Raw genomic sequence first — 22,441 nt, 5'->3', positions numbered from 1 at the left:
TCACCACAGGAGCATAAAGTGGAAAATAAACGTTAAAAGTGTAACATGGCAGTCTTTACCAGTCGTTCACCCGACAGCACCTCCAGGAGTTTAATGAGCATACGTCCATCTCGAAGGTCCAGGTAGAGGTCGGAGATGCGACAGCCAACCCGGGACAGGATAGAGTTGACCCATTTAGTGAAGGTCTTCTTCTGAACCGCCTCACGCTCATCTGAAGGGAGAACCAAGTTAAGAAAGAACATGAGCTCCATGAATAATTAAAAGTCTTTGCAGCACCACTGGAGCTGGTAGGGATTTGTTGGAGATCTGCACGACGGTGGAATATTGAACTTAAAAACACACCGGCTTTGGTCTGTGGGAATCTGCTCCAGAGACACAGACCTGTCTGCACCTGAACGTCAGGATTGTTTTCACCGAGTAGAAGAACAAAGAGGCAAACTCCTGTCCAAAGCCTCCTGACACTACAGATCCACAGTCCACGCGCTACACAAAATATTAGAGGCGATATGAAGCGCAGGATTTATCTGATTGTGAAGCTCTGATTTAAAACTGCGGTGTGTAGCTTTGAAATATAAATACAGACCACTGTCAAAGGACTTCACACACCAGCTCCACACTTCTCTCTCTGTGTTTCTCTGTATCGCAGCGTTTAGATAAAATGAGATGCTTTCATTGTCATTGCACACGACAACATTCTCGTGTCTCCCGATGTTTCCTTTCACCACAACCTGTCTTGGCAGATGGCTGCACATTTTTGAGTCTGGTTAAAAGGGAAATTTTTCTCTCCACTGTTTGCGCAACTGTTGGGTTTCTCTGCTTCTCTATAGTATTGTAAAGGTTTTTGTCTGATTATGTACAGAGCCTTGACATAATGTACAGTACGTTGGGATTTGGCACCATGCTAATAAAACCCGATCCCCCATAGCACCCCAGGCGCATTTTAGTGCTGCCCACTGCTCCAATGCCCAGTTTGCGTTCACTACTGCTGTGTAATAAAGATGTCTATCTATCTATCTATCTATCTATCATCAAAGTATTCCAAAATAAAGTGTCTCATATCTGCCTCAAAAACTTTGGTGATTCTTTGATTAAATTTTTGTATTCTCTCGTTTATGTTGTTTTATGGGTTTTTTTTTACTCTCATTATCATTCTTGTGTCTTTTGGCAAAATAATCTGTCGTGTCATCGTTGACAAATAAAAAAGTAATAATTTGTTCCGCTCCACTTGATATATGGACTTTAAATGATGCTCTGTGATAATGTAGATGTAGAAGGATCACAGGGGGACAAATGCACGTCAGCAAATTTGACGGCGCGCACGCTCGCACACACACACACACACACACACATACACACACACACACAGACACACAAACTCAGTATCTGTAGTTTATCAGGTCAAACACTGGTGATAAGACCTCCTTCCTGATCCAGGTCTGTCTGCTACAGTCCCAAACTACAGACTGCATCATCAACGACGGCTGTAATAGATGATTCCGACCACAGAAAAACAAGAACCAAATGGATGAGGAAGAGGAACTGAAGGAGAAAACTGTGAGGATAGTTATCACAGACATTGGATTAAAAGGGGAAGGAGGAGACAGTGAAACAAAGGGAGAGAAAGAGGAGGGGACAGAGAATCTGGAGCAAAGTGAAACCCGCGGATTGTACATAAAAATAGAAGTCCTCCAGCTGCAAAATTAACTCTCGACTTCAAGTCCTGAGAGAGTCGCCGTTTGAAAGGCGCCGTGTCAGTTTTTGACACAAGAAATTCGCAGATGTCTCTTACACAGCCAGGCACCTTAACGGACAAGGCCATAGACTGTATATAATACTACTAATAATAATTATAATGATTAAAAAAAAGAATGCAGTCTTCTGGTCCTCTTGAAACTGCCAAAGTGGAAGGAAAAAATATATGGAATAACCACTTGGGCGTGAAAAAGAAGTCAAAAGAGTGAGCGTACTTCTATATGAAGTCAACTTTGTATTGATGTTCCACTTTAAAGCAAAAATAAACAATAAAGCAAACATATGAGTGGACACTAACGTGACTGACAGCTGAGGAATGTCAAATTAAACAAAACTTTAATAACAAGGCTGCAGCAAATCTTTATGGGTGACGTCACGGGCAGTTTCCACTTGGACAACGCTAGCCGTCAGCGTGATGAGCTCTATTGTCTAGTTTCCTCTAAATGGGAACATCACTAAATGAAGTCCATTTTCATTCAAACTTGAGTTCTTTTCGCTCCTAGTGACTCACTGCTACTTCTGAGTCTTCACTTGGGTAAACCAGGGGAGAGGATGAAGAGGATGAAAAGAGCAGGTGATGGAAGACGAGACAGACAGATCAGACAAAGTAAGTGAGAGAGTGACTGGGATGCAGGCTTTCAGGTTACAGGTCTGCAGAGACCCAAACAGGAAAGGAGAGAAAGATGCATTATCTACAGCATCTCCCCTGCTGCTAAAACTGACCCAGTCAGCACCTAAAAGCTCCGGCATCATCAGAGTGAAGAAATGATGCGTTATTGTATGTAAAACACATGGCGCAGGAGGGGGCGCGGTAAATAAATGATGCCTCGTTCTGCTCCCCTCAGCAGAACAACAGCGCGGAGAGCCAACGCTGCCATGAAAAAGTAATGGCAATTAAAACCATCAAATAACTCAGAGCTCCATTAGGAGTGTCAGCGTTGATTTAGCGTAAACGGTCGCGTCGTCATCGTCAGTCAGAGGAAAAAAAAGAAAAAAAAAGAACATGAGCCATAAGTGCAATAAAACGTGGGATAAATCCTTTGTGAACTATTTGGGGTGTTGCTCCCGCGGGATTTCACCGCGGAGCGAGTTAGAGGAAATGTATCAATGTGCAGATGGTGCTCTCTCTCCTCTCTCCTCTCTCCTCCTATCATCTCACATAACGAGACCTTGAGAGGAGACGGCACACACTGATGCTCCTGGCTCTTTGGGGGGGGAGGGGGGGGAGGGCGAGTGTATGTTGCCTGCATACACTCAGCTTATCCATCTCCTCAGGAGTAGTTCAACAAGCTCATTATGACAACAGCTCTCTGTACACTCACTGCTGAAGCCTCTCAGTGTTCCATCTGAAAGCTAAGCTCTGTTTAACCCTTAGAACACACAGCATTTAGGTTGGTTTTTTTTTCTTTTACCTTTACTGTGTTAAAACAGAGACTATAAGAATGTGCACTACAGAGTGTCTTATATCCTTTTTTTCAGCTCAACCTGATGGAAAAATTTCTTTCATTTTCACCAACTATATACTATATACGAACTATATACGAACTATATACGAAAAGTACTCAAAATGTTTCAAATTGGATCGTTCACAGTTCAAAGTTCACTTGGCTCGTTTTGATGAACGAAAACAAAAGGAACACGCTCTATTTTGAGCGTGTTCCTCAAAATTCCCCCCAGGATGTCTATATAAGGAGTTGTTTATTATTCCCATGGCCAATTTGCCATGGGTGCACCTGCGGCACAGATCCGTGCCACGTGAGCACTAAAAAAATACAGAGGGGGTCAATTTGATATTGTTGACCTAGAATTTTTTTACTTTAATTTCAACATAGTTTTACTGTTTGTTTGTTTTTTTTTTACTTTGTAATTTATCAAATTGCAGGAAAGCAACAATTTATGTACAAAGATCCTGTCGAGTTATGACATTTTAAAGGTTTGAAGATGAGAACAACCACTCCTCCCAGTGTGCTACGTCGTTCTCGGGAACAGAAGCAGTTTTCATAAACTGTGAGTTTTTTTCGCTGAGTCACTAAATTCTGAACCGGAGTCAAGTTACGAGTCCCCCAGTGTTTAGGTACGAGTCAGGTCCCCATTTACTGGATCCAGCGTCATCAGGTTTGAGTCCGAGTCGGGTTTCAACATGGACTTCGAGTGTTAACATAGCAATATTTCAGTGTTTTATGCCAAAATAATAAGGGCTATTACAATGAACAAGTCCATTTAGTAACACTAGTTGGCTTAGTCGAGGTAGAGTCATTTAAATTATCATTGAGTTTTGCTTGTGCAGGATTTTCTTATTCATACCAAAAACAGCATTCTAACTTATTTACATTACACTGGGAAACACTGGTCACTTTTCTTCCCCCCTTAAGTTTCTGTTTCATATGCAGAACTTCTTCGAGAGGCTGCGACTCCAGCAGTGTCCGAGTCTCTCCCCGTTCCCCAACAACCGCCCCCATATCAGAGCAAGCATTACTAAACATTCCTCTGTTTCACATGCTTTTACTTAGTAATCTTCTACCCCCCCCCCCCCAATGACTTATTCATGCTGATGGATTTTCCCTGTATACAGTCGGATGCTGTCTTTTTCCCACAGTCAGCTCCTGCTGGATGTGGCCCACCACTGATCTCAGAGCGTCTGGGCACGACATGCCCGAGTCATGGCTCTGCCGCCATGAATCCATGAGCCGCGATTTCAAGTCTCTGTTTACAGACTTTAAACCATGAGCAGACGAGACACCTGCTCTGTTGGCGAGGTTGCGTTAGAGCTTCTTCGAGAGGTGATTGCACACCCACTTTGATGTGGGTGAAGGCAAAACTGGCCGGTGTTTAAACTCATTTTAATGAAGAGATACTCATTATGACATGAGGTTTGTGTGAGCGTCTGACACACAGCCAGCACTCACTCTACCACGCACGGCCCTGGCTCGAGCCATGGACACTTGTCCTCACTGGCTGGCTCTCCTAAGTCTATATTACCCTAATGATGTATTTGCCTCTGTTTGGATTTACATACTAACCAAAGAGGTGGCCGTTAGACCAGCAGCTCCCTGTGAGCAAAAAAATGCTGATTTTCTTTATGGATTTCAGTGTGAAAGAGCAAGCAGTTTACAAGTGTGGAAAAAAGGGCTGTCTAACAATGAGATGAGCAGCACCTGAAAATAATGTCGACGCGAGCAGGCAGAGTTTAATTAGGTGAGACTTTTGTTAAGTGGCTAAAATCTATATTTCCTTGTATTTCCCACTGGCAGACGTGTTTTCAGTCTGGTTCCTGGCGCCCGGGAGACACACGGAGCAATCGTCGCTGTCAACGTCTCGGTCACTCTTTCAACCACACGTAGAAATACTGGTATTATCCCTTTAATTAAAATGCACAACAATTCGCACTCAAACATGAAGGGAGGCTAAAGTGTCAAAGGTCGACGTGCCAGAAACTGAATTGAAAAATGCCTTTTCTTCAATGAGAGGAGCAGATGAAGTTACCACCACTTACTGTTCCAACTTCAACTGACAATCGATAAAAAAACAAAGGCCAGATGTTTTCCTCTCTCGTCCGCCGCCTGTTACTTTTATCGTTGTTCTGTCCGACTTCATTTAAGCGCAGTCTTAAACAAATCTCTGTTACGAACAAAATGGTAAATACACATTTCCACGCATGCTGTCGGTGGATCGATGCACTTGGCCTCAAACCACCCGTCTAATTTGGGAAAGCTTCAAAAGTTTTCACATATCAGTTGTGTCTGCAGTCTTCACAATCAGTCGATACTTGAAATCGAGCAAGGGCAGGAGGGAGAAGAAAGAAGGAAAAAAAAGGCCTGTTTCCTTCTCCATTCCTACATCGTCTCCTCCATTTTCTTCCTCCCACTAATGCACCCCTGTCATCAGGGAGTTGGGTAACATTATGCAAGCTAACAAAAATCCACAATGACGGCAAACCTCTCTCTTAAAAAGCTTGACAACACAAGCCGGGAGAAATGTTCTTTCTTTTCTTTTTTCTTTTTTTTTACACCACCAATGACACAATCATTCAGGAACATAAAAGGTCGGGGAAAATAAAAGAAACAAACGAAAAAGCCATACGACGAATCGCTGGCGTGTAAATATGACGACGTTTGTTAGTTTAAAGAATTAGTTCCCGACTCTGTGTGAGTGGATTTGAAAGGGGAAAATGCCACAACCTTTTTAGAAGAAGTTTGCCAATGAATTATTTAAAGCAAAGTCAATGAACAATTGGGGCAGAGCCACAGTTCGGTTATATGTTTAATGAAAAGGGTCACTGCTATGGAAGCTCTGACAACTGTGCTGCTGCTGCTGCTGCTGCTGCTGCTGTCCCCCCAATTCTCCCAATGAGACGATTAACCTCACATTTACTCTAATCCCAGTGAGAGCTCACTGTAATCCCGTCCTGGCAGGAATACACAACACAAGTTGGTGAAGGGAGGGGCCAGATTGGAAAAGTGTTGTCTTTGTCATCTGTGAGGCAGGAGAGAAAAAACAAAGTCTCAAACATGCACAAAACTTCAAACGTAAAGGGATGAGTATCGAGAAGTGGCGGGTAAATTGGTACTGATTTCTCATTGGTCACATTGGACCTATCAGTGCTAACCTTGTCCACCATCGTGGCGGAGAAGCGCTCGAACGCTAGGGCTCAACTTAATGAGTTTGCGACTTGTATCACACATAAAAAGATAGTTACACGCAAACAAGATCACACAAGCAACCGCACGACACGCTTCCTCGTCGCAGCCTCTCGTTTTCGGATACTCAAGAAACTTCTCATTTACGAGCTAAATCATCTCACCGTCCACATCAAACAGCTGATTTCACAACACACTTACTCCTATTAAAGAAGATCTAAAAGGAGTGATTAAGACCATTAACGCCTAAGGAAAATGTTTATGATGTTTAAAAACAAGTAAGAACTAGTTTTTTTGTAACCAGTGGAGTCGCCCCCTGGTGGCCAACTGCAACTTCGATTAAAGAGTAGACTTAATTAGCCTCTGGTTGTGAGGTAGAAAGGCCACACCTCTGCCTTCAGGTGTCCTCGTGAGAGAATCGATAACAGTATCGGTATCGTTAAGCAGCGCCATATCGCACACACACACACACACACACACACACACGTCTACCACCGGGACCCTTGTACCTTGCAGCTGCCTGAAGCGCCCCTCCAGGATGGAGTTGAAACAGATGTTAGAGGTGCTGTAACTCAGCCAGCGCGCTCGCTTCATACGCTTGGCCGAGGAGGACGAGGGGGAGGAGGAGGAGGAGGAGAGAATGGGGGCAGGAGGAGGGTGAGAGGGCCTCTGACGTCCCGGGGTGCAAGAGGAGGACAGAGAGGAGGACGAGGAGAAGGGGGAGAGCCCCCCTGGTGCCACAGCGAGCGGGACATTGAGCAGGAGGGTGCCGTTCCTCTCTGGTTGATGCTGCGGCTCGGGCTGTTTGCCTCTCACTGGCTTCTTGCTCTCAGGTTTGTGGGCCCGGTGGACCGGCGGGGTGCTCCTGCTCCGGCTGATGCTCACTCCAACCCGCACGGGCGGCTCCTTCTCTGCTGGGGCATAGCTCCGTCTGGTGGCTTCCTTGGTTCCTCCACTGCTGCTGCTGCTCCTGGTGGTTGTGGTCTCCCTGCTGCTGGCCTTCAGGCTGATCTTGACCTCTCTGAGTCGGGGTTGGCTGATAGGGGCAGCACGCAGCAGGCATGGGCTGCTCATCCTGAGCCCCCCGAACAACAACAACAACAACAACAACAACAACAACACAGCGTGGAGCTGGCAGAGGACCTTGGTTCTCCACGTCTCTCCTCTTCTCTGTCTCTTTGGCTCTCTGTCCTCCTTTCTAGATTCCTCTCCACCTCACTCCTCCTCCCTCCCTCTCTCTTGTTCCTCTTTCTTCCTCACTCTCTCCTCCGCTGCTGCTGTAGCGATGCCGTGCCTCCACTCGCAGGCGGGCACATGCCTTCAGTTCAGTTCAGAGTGGTTTCTCCAGCTCTGTCCATGCATACCATTATGTTTCGGTACTTGCTTCCACGACAACTTCCACGTCTACGCAGCGCTCCAAACGCCGCCCGTTCATTTGAAACACGCGACTGGCACGGTTCTCATTTCCTGCGCCAATAATCGACTGGAAAACTGCCGATCTCGGGGGAATGCGTCTGTTTTTAGACTAAGACAAGGAGCAGTGTGCATGCTGGATATTCAGGACGTGAACATGCGTGTGCTTTTGAAGTCGTGCTGGATTCACACGTCTGACTTCACAGGCTGTAAAGATGAGCTCCTCTCATCTCCTGCTCTTTCTCTTCACTTTCCTCACTCTCTCTCTAACAGGAAACACTGATTGCATTACAGAAACATCAGTGCAGCAGCAGCAGCACTCAAACACAATATCACCAGCAGCACCCCCACACACACACACACACAAGTCTTCATCACTTAAAGAGACAGAAAGAGACATCAAGATAAGTGATGAGAGCACTGCCTGGACATGATTGAAACATTTTGGCCGCCCAGATGTAGGCCGGGATATTGAACCGCAGCACTGTTTGGGTCCCGACTGAAATGTGTCAGCAGCTCTGAGCCGTGGAAGCTGATGCGATCAGATGTTTCTCTATCGTGAGTCATTGTTTTCATGGCCTACATTCTCAGCAGCAACTGCTTCTTCCTCTCGTTTCCTTCACAAACACTTCGCGTCACGAGGAATTTAACAAACAAAAAAATAATCAAATCATACATTTAGCTCCGGCGAGAAAAGAGAGAAAGGACTTTAAACTCAGCAAAATGTGTGTGTGTGTGTGTGTGTGGGGGGGGGGGTTCAGGTGAAATTCAGGTGAGCTGCAGCCGTGTAAAAGCTGCAACACAGTGACTGTGCTCGAGTCAGCTGGTCGCCAAACAGCTGAGCATTCAACATTGCGATAGCAGTGCTTCTTGAACAGCACTGCTGTCGCCTGACTCCTCTCGTTTTTTTTTTTATTCCAAGTAAAAGAATCAGCTTAAAAATGACTTTTCTGCCTCCAGCAGTTATTGCCAAATAAGTCTATTGATATTGATAATTGTCCCTGTATGAATGTCAGACTTCATTTTAAGCAGATAAACACCATTACACCTCTTAAACAGTTAAACATTACACAATTCTCAGGTAAAATATTCAGTGTTCATCAATCTATCCTTTAATTGCTTTGCATTTTTGATAACGTTTGTCCCCAAAAAGTTATGGAATAGTTTTAATTCCACTTTCTATGGATGTAGTTTATAGTCCATGAAAGAGATGATTAGATTTGGCTGTTGCTCCATGGAGAATTTCAGAGTTAAATCTCTTTTTTACAATTGTTCACCTTGTGAGTTTAGGGAGTGAATTGACACTGTTGGAAAATGTGTGACCTTGACAGAGGTTTGTGCTCTGACTGCTATTGTCACTGTCACTGTTTCATCGCCTAACCCGACTATGATGAGCAACATGTGCATGAACTCTCATGCACATGTTGTAATAATGACTTCTATATTAAGATTAGGTTAAATCACTATGTGGAGGCGGCCCCTCGTTAGATAATCACCACTCTGCTCCCTTCAGCTCCACGCAGTTCCTTTACACTTTTACATTTTATTCCATGTCTGTGACGCACACACCTTTTCCATTTTCCATTCACCCTCACTGCTGCTTATTATGGGTTATTGTGTTACTGGAGGTCCACAGGATAAGATCTTCATGAAACTGAGATCCAGCACAGATGATGTTGAAGTCATCAAATACAGAGATTTTCATGAATAATCTGAATATATTATTAACCCTTATTAAAAAACCTTTATCATTTTCACAAACTAAGAAAAAAGTACTTGAAATGTTTAATGTCAGATTGAATTTGTGAAATTTGGAAATGCGTCACCGTTCAAAGTTCACTTGTTTTTATGAACAAAAAGAAAAGAAAAACTTTCTACTTTTGTGACTTCTGCACAATTACTTTATATCACTACTAAAAATTAGAAGTTTTTTTTTTTTAAGTTGCGTATTATTCCCACGAAAAATCACCACCGGTGCACCTGTGGCGCAGATCTGTGTCACGTGAGCACTAAGTGTTAACAAAAATGGAGCGTTCATATTTGACGTACAGGACCAAAATAAGTGGCTAAACAACCACGAATATACGACTTATACTACACACGAGAAATGGATATGTAACCGGGAAAAAGTGTGTAAAATGCATCCACGTTTATTGATTGGTGAGGTTTTGTGCTAAAGTTGAAGTCAGTTAGCATCAAAACTCAAAACATGTCAAGTTTGTCAAGTGTAGGCGATTTACATTTTACACACTGGACCTTTAAGTAGCGATATATCAATATTAAGCGACTTAAGCAATGACATCATCAGGAACTGTTTTGAATTTAGCGTCGCGTTCCCACTAGAATCCAATGACCTCTCTCTACCCAGAAGCCCCGTTTCCACACAACACAACTGTTTCACCACAATGACCTCTGTTGTGTCTGAACGTCCCGTGACCGCCGACTCCTCCTTTTTTTCTCTTACGCGTCCTCCCACCACAGAAACGCTGCTATTTTAAAAAACCCCGAGCAGCCGGGCCCACAGGTGGGTCACAGCTTACCAGCTTACAGCCAGAAATGCCAGAAATCTGTGCTATGGCAGGCAGAACGGGCAGGGCAGCTGTCCAGTTTGGTCAGACGGGGAACATTCTGGGAATGTGCAAGTGATCCCGGGTTACTTGCGGAGGGTGTGGAGCGGTGTCAAGGCTCAGCTGCTGGGAATGTGTTCCGCCACGAGAAACACGGACACAGAAACACGCACATCGACACCCACGGGGCTCTAGCTGCGCGTTTTTGAAAAGCCGGGATTGCTTAGAGTGTGTGACCTTTTTTCGATTTTCAGCGCAAAATCTGAGTCAAGGTCAGTGTTTTTATTCGAGGCCACTGAACGGTGCCAAAGTAAAACAGACACATATCATAGCTCATTTCTGCCCTTCTCGTGCTTTCCTGGGAAAAAAAGAGACGCTGTCATCTCAAAAGAAAAAATCGGCGGCACAGAAAACAGGACCCTGCCTGCATTACTATGCAGACACTCACCTGCGAGGGCCTTGATGCGTGAGCGCTCAAACAGCCTGGCAGAGCTGTTGTCATTGTCTAGTTCCTCGTCAGCGATGTCAAAGCGGGTGTTGATGCGGCTGTACTGCTGCGCGATCTCCGCATTGTCAAAGTCCGTGGTGGAAGTCATGGTGGTAGCCAGTGTGGCACACAGGTGGTGGGGGGGGAGGGGGGGCTGGGAGGGGGGCGGCGAGCGGTGACCTCAGGTGCTACGGACGAGGACGAGAGGAGAGGAGAGGAGAAGGAGAGATGGCCTGGAGGGATGCTGGACGCTGGAAGTCGTCTGAAACACAGGAGGACAAATGATAAACTGTTAATATGTGTGATAATCTATGCTGCTGAGCAATGTGCAGTAATAATCTGTGCTATATACATATATATATACATATACATGTATATACATATATATGTATATACATATATACATATAGCTACAGTAGTAGTAGTACTTTATTCAGTCATAGAAATGCAAACAGCATAGATAAATGCACATAATTACACACAACAATGACCGAAAAGGTGCTTATACATGCTTGCGCTATACTGTATTATCCTTAAAATATAATATAAAACATAATAATAATAAAAAAAAAGGATATTTAGAGACACATTCATATTTTTAATATTCCATTATGCACAATACAAATTAAACAAAACATATAAGTGTGTGTGTGTGGGGGGGGGTTATTAGCTTTTAACATTATTTGCATTATTTTGTGGTAAACCATGTCAACTATTTTCAACACATGGGAATTATTTTGGAAATGGATTTGTATTGTCATAATAAGCAGCCTTAATAATGATATGTATGGCTCCTCTCTTCAATACTTGAATATGGAAGTGCAAAGCCTAATTATTTATCATTTCGTGCCATTGATTTTGAAATATTTAATTTGTCATAATCAATGAGTTGTTTCCTTGATGATTCATCATCCGTCACAACAACTCAGAGGAATTTAGTCTCTCTCAATATCAACATCCCATGTCTTATCTTGGTGATCTTGAATCTTGAAAGAGGTTGTTGTGATTAATTCTTAATTCTAATTAATATACAACTTTTGCAGGAGTCAGGTGGGAAATTAAAAGGCACATTTTTGTGGATAAGAGTCGATAAAATCACTTTTGCTGATGCTGATTAAAAGTGACACATTAGTCACAGGCCGATCATTGGAGACGCCATCATCTTGCTCCAGTTCACTTTTTATGTAGGTGTTTGGTTATATTTCATCAATCCCAGTGGCAAGAAACTGCACCTATGTCTGGGACCAGAATTCGATTTTGGGCAATTTGGTGCAAATCTGTGTGATCTGACATGAGGTCACTGGTATATTTTTTTTACACACACCGGTCCCCAACAGGCTCCCGTGTGTCCCTCGTGGTCTCCATTTTGTGTGCGTCAACTGTCACCCTGCAGTGTGCCTGTGAGTTCTTAACGTGGAATGGCGGGTTGAAGGGGTAACCGCGCGCTCAGATAGCTCTATCTGGCTGCAGCATAGCTCTCTTATCATGTCACACGGGGGGGGTGGGGGGATGGGGGGCAACCCCCTCTGCAGTGCACGACACGACCAAACCGCCTTCTTCTTTTGAATGATGCCGCGCACGTAATTCAAACAGCGAGTGCGAGTGAGCAGAACTCTGAGCTTGGAAATTCGTCAGTTCAAAGTTCACTTTGCTCGTTTTTAATGAACTAAAAAGAAAAGAAAAATGGTATATTTTTGTGACTTCTGCACAATTATTGCTGCTTTATATCACAACTAAAAATGTGATTTAAAAGGAACTTTGACTCAACACATACAACATAGACTATAGTCACATTTGTGGGCCAGTGCATCCCTGCAGCCCTCCAGAGTTTCATCCTAATAATGTTTTGTCACACATTTATCTTATTCAGATAGATAATTGCGGTGTCTTTCACTTTGGATGTGCAATTTCAATAATTTATGATGCACTGTGCAGCACCTACATCAGTATATTCTGAAAGTGCTGGAACAGAGTTCACTCAGAGCAAAAAAAAAAAAGAAAAAGAAAATCAGTGCGCCACAGCTCTGCAGACAGATGAAAAAAGGTCACAGGTCAGACTGGCTGGAGCTGACAGAAAGGCTACGGTAACTCAGATAACCACTCTTTACATCTTTACACCTGTGGTGAGCAGAAAGCACCTCAGGAGTCACAGGAGCAGAAGATCACGTCCGATTTTACTCCAGAAAACAGAAATCTGAGGCTGCAGTTAACACAGATGCACCGGCACTGAGGAGCTGAAGGAAGGCTGGACGGAAAAAAAAAAACAAAAAACCTTGCCTTGTCGCATGAGTCTGGATTTCTGTTGAGGCTACAGATGGTCGAGTCACACATTGGCATCAGCAGCATGAATCCACGGACCCAACCTGCCTTGTGTCAATAATCCCAGCTGGTGGCGTAATGGCACGGTGAATGTTTCCTTGGCACACGGCGAGGCTCCTTTACACCAATAAATCACGGTTTGAATGCCACAACTGAGCTATGAGCACTGTTACTGACCATGTGCATCGCGTTATGGCCACAATTTACCATCTTCTAAAGGCTACGATTCACAGCGATTCCACAATTCTCAACGACGCGAAGGAAGAGTCGCCTCAAACCGGTTTCATAAATCAGAATCACAGGGAGTTCACAGAACATCAGTGTCCTGGGGCTCCAATCGGGTTGGGACTGCAATGATTAGAGACAATGAATTGGTTTGAGATTGATTGTCTCTGAATCTCTGATTCTTCATTAAAAATCATTAAAACTGTGGAAATTGTGGCCAAACAAGATATTTGAAAACATCATTGTTTGGAGGTTTGGGAAACACAGATCAACATTTAAAAAACAACCAATTTCTACATTTTATAGCATCTTATGGACGGAACAACTCCTCAGTTAATTCTAGAAAAACAAACATTATTGTGAAAATAATCCCTAAATGCAATCATGTCACAACATCCAGCAGTAACGCATTTCCCAGGACTTGAATTTGTTATCCTGACTTCAACTCAATGCTACGACATCATAATCAAAGTGCAATATGTAAATTATTAAAAGATTTCTTTCCATCAACTCTCAGCTCTCTTTTTAAGCCACAATTCCCCGTGTACGATGTCACATCTCACCAACTACTTGGAATTTTGAGTCGTTAAGACGTCACATGGTGTTTTTGTGAATTATTCCAGTCAGAAACTGACACACCACGATCTGTAGAGGTAATATACAGTCTAGAAGTGCAGTCTAGAGAGGATTTTCCAGTTAGGAGACGACCACACTGCCACTGAGCCACAGTTATAGGGTATTTAGTATATAAACAACCAAAATGTTTCTGTTCATACAGTATAGTTATATGTACGTTCTGCCACTAGGGGTCTCTAAATCAAAACAATAACAAAAAAAAACTTAAGTTTGGTGCTGTCACGAAATGGCGGGAATTGTGTGTTTGTACTTTATGGGAAGCACAGCAGTCATGATCTATTAGTAACAGATACACACAATAAAATTAACAAAAAAAGGACACCACTTTGGCTAAACATAGAGCTGAAGATTTCCTTCCTCACTCTGATGTTTTATGGAGATTTTTGCTCCAGAGGTCGGAGCAGAGACGTCATTAAAAGGTGACCGAAATAAAACGGTCCTTTACCTTGAATAAAAAAATATGGATTTCTATGGATTTCAAAAGTTTCAGAAATGTTTTGGCTACTGGGAACACCACACATTGTTGACCATGTGAGGTGGAGGATTGATCCCTTCATATTCTAGTTTGGAAAAGCCCATGCTGATGCTCAGTTACACAATTAGATTACAAATAACGATGCATTTATATCGTATAAATCATCTTAATGGCGCAACTACAAAACTTGGATTAAATGTAAATAAATGCTGCGGAGCAAAGTAGAGTATCTGAGTAAATAAAATGTGACATTCATGCCATGGAAGCGCCATGTGACCACAGACAATGTGTGTCCGGTGCATTTAGAGGAGACGCCCACAGTGATGCACAATGATGATGGCGTCCTACAGGTGTCCCTCCTCCTCTTGCATAGTATCAGTCCTCTGCAGACGGCTGTTATCTGAGCAGGGATGCACCACCCACCACTCGGGATCCCCTTATCACCTCACACACACACACACACACAGAGAGAAACCTGAATAGAAAATACACTAACGCTGCTCAATGCCTCCTCACGTAGATCACAAACTGTCCGATGTATACCGTACAAAACCTGCGAGACACCAATCGTGTCTGAGGACTGACGTCCCGACTTGGCTGCAGACGCAAACTTCAGCGATTGAAGCGGTTTGAGCAGAGACTCGCTGATATTGTAGCAGGCTCCATTAGTGGATGGTAAAGACAAGCTGTCCTCCTGCTTATAGACAGTCCTGTGTGACAGAAAGGTCAGAGGTTTGCCGCCTGCCACGGCAACTGTGTGTCTGTCAATAGCCTGAGAAGTGTCCTTGAGCGAGAGGCACAGCTCTCACGCCACCGCAAGGTAAAAATGAAAAAACAACCATGTATCTGTGAGGTTTCGTATTTGAGCTCTGGCTGAAACAAAAAAGGCCCAAACCTCATTAGTGAGTGAAATAAACATCTGGGCTACAAGCAGAAACAGCTGGAGCGACTTCAGGTGTGACAAGAGCCTCCTCCTAATAATCAAGTCGTTGTTTGGTCCAGAATTTGCCAGAAAATGGTGAAAAATTCAGTAGAAAGCAGAGGCCACATGGTGAACAAGTGGCTTGCATTGTTGTCTCACAGTAAGAAGGTCACCGGAGGGCCTTTCTGAGTATAGTTTGCATGTTCTTGTTGCTCACAGGGTCTCTTCTCAGATTGGGGATTAGGTTTAATTGGACACTCTAAACTGACCGTATAGGTGTGAGTCAGTGTGACAGTGAATCGTCTCTGTGTTTGACCCCCTCCTGTTTGTCAGCTGAGATTAGTTCCGGCTCTGGCTCCCCGCGACCCTCACGTGGAGGATAACGCAGTAGAAAATGAGGAATGAATTCATGGAATTATAAATGTCTATATTTCCCAAATTCTCTGCGGTAGATGTTGAGATATTTCACTGGCTAAGTAGTGACAGGAATAGTCATCTAGGAGGGTCACTAAAATCAGAGAGGATGTGTACAAAATGTAATTCAACGGACTCTCCAAATCACACAATGTGTGTTAAGTTACGACAACACAGGTACGACGCTGGGCTGAAAGCACGCCGGCATGATGTGTTACTGTGCACTCAGAGCCGTGCAGCAGCACATTAGTTGGCTCGCAATGAACACATTAATCTGGACAGCTTGGAGTCAGATGGAGAGGATGAAACAAGAGATGAGTGTAGTTGAGATGCATGACCTACAGTGTGTGTGTGTGTGTGTGTAAAAAAAAAAAAAACTGTAGCAGCAAGTGGACTGAGTGGAGGAAAGCCAGCAGTCAGTCTGAGACATAAACACAGGAGATCAATATAGAGAGGAAAGAGGAAGAGGAGGAGGCATGAGTGACCGCCATCATCTGCAGCATTTACTGTCTCCTTAAAACGAGCAAAAATCAACCACAAACGAACACATTTTAGAAATGTAAAAAGCTGCAATGCTGGCACACGGGCTGGACATTTCATTTCAGTAGTGTACGGTGATCCCAGAGAAAAACATTCTTTTGTTGTGTTGGTCCTTGTTGTGACGACTACGGCAGTGAGTCTGATCTTGTGAGCAGTTCTACAGAAATTGATAGTAAACTATTCCTGGAGTGTGTTTACACAGAAGTTCCTGCTCGCTCAGACTCAGCCACACACTTTGTGTCCTTTTAAGGGGAATAAAGAGGGGGGAACGTGTGTTTTTGTGAGGAGAAAGCTTCTTTTCTGGGTTATTCAGAAGTCCACACCGTGTTTTCGATCCAGGGCTAGAATATGCCAAGTTAAGTACTTTAAGAAAGTAGGGAAATTAAAGTGCTATGGCGTTGAGCTGGAGGGTAAACAAGTACATGTAGTGAAGTGGACTTCAGCCAGCCTTTAAAACCAACTTAGTTTTATTTATGTGTTTATTAAATAGGATAAGCTGTCCTTTTCTATCTAAATCGATTCAGTAACTTATTCAAAGTCTAAAGTCTGGTTTCCCACTGTAAGAAAAGGGAAACTTGCTGCTCAGTTAGAAAACTGTTGGAAGAGCGCACACAAGTGCGGTGACGTCAAAAATGATAAGCATCACTAAAAGTTTGACACAGAGAACAGTTTTAAATACTTGTATCGACTTTAAACGGTCTGGTAAAAAAGGTTTCATCTCACCCTGACGCATGTTTACCACTTTAAGTGTAGGGGGGAAAAAACTTGTTCACGCAGAGAAAGAAAAAAGTTGGAAAAGCGCACTTTTGGCACGCGCAACTACGGGCAGTGGCGTCCTTGTGCGTAATTCCTCCAGCGGGCCTCCCTGCGGCCTATACTACACGGTCACTGATAAAACACACTGACGTATTAGGAGTGAATTCACACGAGTGGCGATTAATAGGACACTAAAATGTCACTTTCTTGTCTTCTTAAATGACCTCATTGATGGAGACAGCAGCCCAACAGGTGGTTTGGACTTTGAAGAAAACTCACAGTGAGCGACAAAGATCAATAATCGAAGTAACATTACCTTCCAGTCTCACTTGCTTGCTTCTGGATGCTGCTCCTGTCCCAGAGTGTTGATCTTGAACCTCGTTCCTGCCAATAAACCAGTTATAATCCCATTGAAACGGAGCAGTCCCGGTGAGAGTGGACGCAGGTTTCCACGCAGCGAGGAGGACACGGGGGACGAGGGAAAGGGGCAGGGACAGAAGAAGGCGCCGCGAGTTCCACGGTCATTCCCGACAGCCAGAGACAGAGTGTGACCCACCCCGCGGGGTTAAAAATAAAGTGGGCGCATCCAGTACATGATCTGTGCGCGCAGGGGACGGACATTCCTGACCAGAGAGAGAGCTGGTGCCTCTAAATGGCAGAGAGACACTTGTGATCTCCTGTGCACCCCCCACCGTCACCAGCACTTCACTCCACCACACCCACCCACAGCAGCTCTAATCTCACACACAACCCACACAATGTGACCTCCACTGATGTCTCTGTGTGTGTCACTGACACTGGGAGTGCACCAGTTACAACCAGAGTGGAAAAAACACCTGTCAGCTAATGTGACACAGGAAACACTTCATTCTTTAACTCCCATATTTAAGGATAAACAATTTAGTCAATTGATTCATTTAACTTCGCTGTTCCAGTTTCCTGGAATAACTTATAAAATATACAATTAACAAACTGATCAGTTAAAATACATTTTTAAAAGAATGGGGAAAAAAGCAAACACTTGGTAAATTAGAATAATTAGTAATTGTTCTTAATATTGTGCCTTCTTTTAAACTTTTAATTGTATATTGACTTATTTGTCTTTTATAGTGTGATATCTGCAAAAGTGTGACCAGTTTAAAACATCACTGATGTCACGTGAAACTTATTTATTAGGTTAATTTATTCTACTAAATAAACAGAGGTGGAAAGTAATGCATTACATTTACTCGCATTACTGTAATTGAGATTCTTTGTTATTAATTTATAAATTATTAATTTTACTTTTACTCAAGTATATGTTTTTTTAGTACTGTACTTTGCTACGTCTTAAATCACATCTGTTAATGAGTAATAAAAAAATCAAGCACCAGAAACTTTGGCAGTGAATGATGAGGGCAGGTGAATGAGGACATGAGGACAGGTAAATGAGGGGGACAGGTGAATGACGAGGACATGTAAATGATGAGGACAGTTGAATGACAAGGACAGGTGAATGAGGGGGACATGTGAATGACGAGGACAGATGAATGACGAGGACAGGTGAATGAGGGGGACAGGTGAACGTTGAGGACAGGTGAATGAGGGGGACAGGTGAATGTTGAGGACAGGGAAATGATGAGAACAGGTGAATGTTGAGGACAGGTGAATGAGGGGGACAGGTGAATGTTGAGGATAGGTGAATTGGCGCTAGTTAGGGTCCCTAAGTGAGTGAGAAAGCATTAGTGACCTTTGACCCATGTTGACTGACACATTGTGTTTACATATTTTATTTTGTCGGCACTTTAATTTGTAAAGTTTTGCCTTTAATTAAAAACAATTCATGTGAGTTTTGTGTCCGCTTGTCCTTTTTGCACGACACAAGAATGAACCTTGTTAAAAAAGTAACTAAAAAAGCTACTTTTTTTTTTTACTTTAACTTGAGTACATGTTTAGACCAGTACTTTTTACTTTTACTTCAGTAAAATGTTATTATTATAGTGGTTCTTTTACTTAAGTAGAATATTTCAGTACTCTTTCCACCTCTGTAAATAAACACCTGCCACAACAGTTAATGCTGTGACTCATCGACGTTAATGTCCTCATATTTTAATGTGAATCTATATTGTAACCTTTTAACACGGACAGATGTAAAATAATTGCATTTTAAACCAGCCGACAGAAAATGCTAAGTGGGGTAAGTGTGTGACTCCTCGAGTGACTGATTTTGATATTCATACTTTGGCTGAAATCTTCAGCCCTGCCCAGACTTTGACTATTGCAAATCGTTCTGTTGACACCTTGTAATAAATGTTCTTTACATTAACAGATGGTACACAAGTTCAAAAAGTGAAAAAAGAACAAATCTGTCTTCATTACAGATACTTTTTTTTTTTTTTTAAATAAAAAGGCCTAAAGGCCGTGGGCCAGATAACATCTTATTAGAAACAGGAAGCAAACAAACGTGTGTTTATAATAAAATACATTTACAACACACAGTCGCAACATAAATAACAATGTCTTACATACAATAAATGAACACTTTGAAAATCTATAGATACACATACAAAAGGAAACAGTACAAAAAGTAATTTACCTTCACTCTGTGTTTCTCTTTGGTTGCCGTGGGAACGTCCTACTCCCAAACCTAGTGCTGAAGCTGCAGAGCCACAATAAGCCTTTCTCCTACACTGTAAATAATATGGCTTCATATCTGGATCCAGTTGTGGCTGAGAGCCTCTGATCAGCCTCTGCATAGTTTTAAAGACTGTGTACAAAAATAAAAAAATAAAAAAATGATCTTTTAATGTTTAACATTAGTAAATGCATAAACAGGTTTGTGCAAGCGGCTGTAAACCGCAGCACCGTGCTCTGCTCAGAGGAGGAAAACAACACATTGAACAGGATTTTCAAAGTGAAGGCAGGGGGTGTGAAGTAAATACAACAGACCTCCAAAACCTGGCAAGAGAAAAGAGAAAGAAACTCAGCTTATAAAGATTTCGGGGTGTACCATGAAGTACATGGGAGGTCAGAAGTCGTGGGCATCGTCGGTTTGTCCACAGTTGGGTTTGACCCCAGTGTCCTTTGGCTAAAAGTTCATCGTCAAATTGTCCTAAAACTTGTTTCTGACTCTCGTTGTTTAGCTACACAAATGCCTTAAGGTCACATGTCCTGCAGAGAGAGACAGAGAGACAGAGAGAGAGCTGCAAAGACGACTATTAAAATAATCTGCAGCGCTCGTATACAATAAAATATAATAACAAAGACTAAATAAATAATCCTTCATATTCCTTCAGTGCACAGTAATATTTAATCCAATAATTGGTTAGGGAGTGTGCAAAAATTACTGAGGATTTGACCTGGAGAAAAACTATAATTACTTCCCCACAATGTGTCAAAATAATAATTAATACCGAGTTAAAATTGGCTTCATTGCGTGGACCAAATTTAAACCATTGAAACTGCACTTTGGAACAATGCAACTAGCATTTAATATTTTTGATGGTGTCATGGGGCAATAACAGGAATATTGACCTAAAGAGATTACATCACAGATCAAATGACAATTACACCATCTGTTAGGAACAATCGCAATAAGATATTTTCCCCAAATTGTTCAGCAGCTCGTGAATCGCGGCTTATATTTAGAATACGATCCTCCATCCACATAAAGTGGGATCACATTCCCACAACTACAAACTACTACCTCATATCTGGCCTCAGTTTTCTCCCTAATAATTTGTGCACAGTCCCTTACATACTGTATTTAGCTTTCCCCCGTGATGCCGGAGAGCCGTTGAAGGACATTTTGAAATCCACTTCCCGCATAATTAAGGTCACAGAGTGGTTAATATTATGCAGTGCCACGGAGAAGTATACGAGTGTCCAATATCAAAACAGCGCTCAACAATATTTGCAAATAGTTCCTTCATTTCATGTGTTTGGATGTGGTTAAACCCTACAGGAAAATCTGGATATTACTTTTCTATTAGAGAGAGAGAGAGAGAGAGAGAGAAAAGGAATCCTTTGTAAATGTAAATATGCTTTAGTATTAAGTGTGGCTAATGTGTCTCACCCTCCAGCCAAACAGGTTAAAATAAAGCAAGTATTTGCATAAACTGTATATTTAACTGACCCCAGGTCTGGTACAAAGTGATGCTGCGCTCTGTAAACAGATTTTTAATCTCGGGTGCAATGATACGTCCTTGTATTAAGAAATCTGGCAGCGTCTATTATCTACATATGTATGTATATATATATATATATATATGTATATATATATATATATATATATATATATATATATATATATATATATATATATATATATATATATAAGTCATTGAAAGTATAAACTGAAGGAACACACGTGTAGTAAATATACATGTTCTATCTTAACTCATGTGGATTTCCACATTACATTTAAGTAGGAAAGGAAAGACACGTCATTGCTAACAGGCTCCATGGAATCCAAAGTGAATTATCAAGCTTTTTCATCAAATTAATGAACCTATAAATATGCCATATGGGACATTTATTCCCGTAAGACTTCCAAATCTTTGGTTTAAAAACCTTCATGTACACGTACAAAAATAAAAATACAATTAAAATATCCTTAAAAAATAAAAGAACCTTCATATAAAAAAAGCTGCTTCCACTTTACAATTGGAAATGGAGGTGTAACAGTGCTCTTGAAGTAGAAAAAAGTCAAGTAAATAAATGTCAGGTGCAAATTCAAAACAAAGACTAACTTCAGTCTAAGTGCTCGCCGCTAATGTGGCTTCATATGTCCGGTGGATTTTTACAAAGCGAGGAAAGTGCCGAGGTCGGCGATGACGCCGGCCTGTCTCCTGGCAACGGTGTTCAAGAGACGTGGAGGAAACGATGGCGTCCCCAGGTCCACCTTAAAAAGAGACGACAAAGACTCAGAGTCACAACATAAAACAACAGGGACAAATACGATAACCACAATCATACAGCATTAAATACAAATATCTTCTGTCATATACTGTAAACAGGCAGAGGTAAACAGATCTCACTTTGGGGAAAAAACTTTGTCCAGAAACTCCTGTAAAACCCTTGAAAATATAGGTTATTAGTTCATTTTTTATTTTTGTCATTGCTCGTCTTCCTGTGGTTACAGTTGGTTTCAATAAAAGTGAAACGGTGAAATAAAAAATCTGAAATCTGGATTCGCACATTTTAGGTAGTGTGTGTGGTAATGTGCACACAACAGAATTTCTCATGTGTTCACACATTTACACTGACCATCTAGTTGGTGCTGCAACCAAGTGCAACACATGACGTATTTCATTCGGC

General features: G+C 42.4%; 2 protein-coding genes across 4 annotated transcripts in view; both read right to left on the bottom strand.

Moving 5' to 3' along the window:
• The window catches only part of sptb (spectrin, beta, erythrocytic), a 47,502-nt gene extending 29,695 nt beyond the window's left edge, over positions 1–17,807 (bottom strand). Inside the window, exons 1-3 of the mRNA XM_058614912.1 lie at positions 17,460–17,807; positions 10,818–11,118; positions 60–211 (exon numbers count right to left, since the gene is read on the bottom strand). Of these exons, the coding sequence (XP_058470895.1) occupies positions 60–211; positions 10,818–10,965 (300 nt within the window). The 5' untranslated portion in view covers positions 10,966–11,118; positions 17,460–17,807. The remainder of the gene's footprint in view (positions 1–59; positions 212–10,817; positions 11,119–17,459) is intronic.
• Positions 17,808–21,429: 3,622 nt separating this feature from the next.
• stard9 (StAR-related lipid transfer (START) domain containing 9) overlaps positions 21,430–22,441 on the bottom strand; it is a 37,675-nt gene continuing 36,663 nt past the window's right edge. For all 3 annotated transcript variants that reach the window (XM_058614955.1, XM_058614956.1, XM_058614957.1), the window contains one exon: positions 21,430–22,025. In XM_058614955.1, the coding sequence (XP_058470938.1) occupies positions 21,924–22,025 (102 nt within the window). In that variant the 3' untranslated portion in view covers positions 21,430–21,923. The remainder of the gene's footprint in view (positions 22,026–22,441) is intronic.

The sequence above is a fragment of the Solea solea genome, chromosome 18 (genome assembly GCF_958295425.1).
Source record: "Solea solea chromosome 18, fSolSol10.1, whole genome shotgun sequence".
NCBI lineage: Eukaryota > Metazoa > Chordata > Actinopteri > Pleuronectiformes > Soleidae > Solea > Solea solea.
This window is presented reverse-complemented; position numbering and strand designations above follow the sequence as displayed.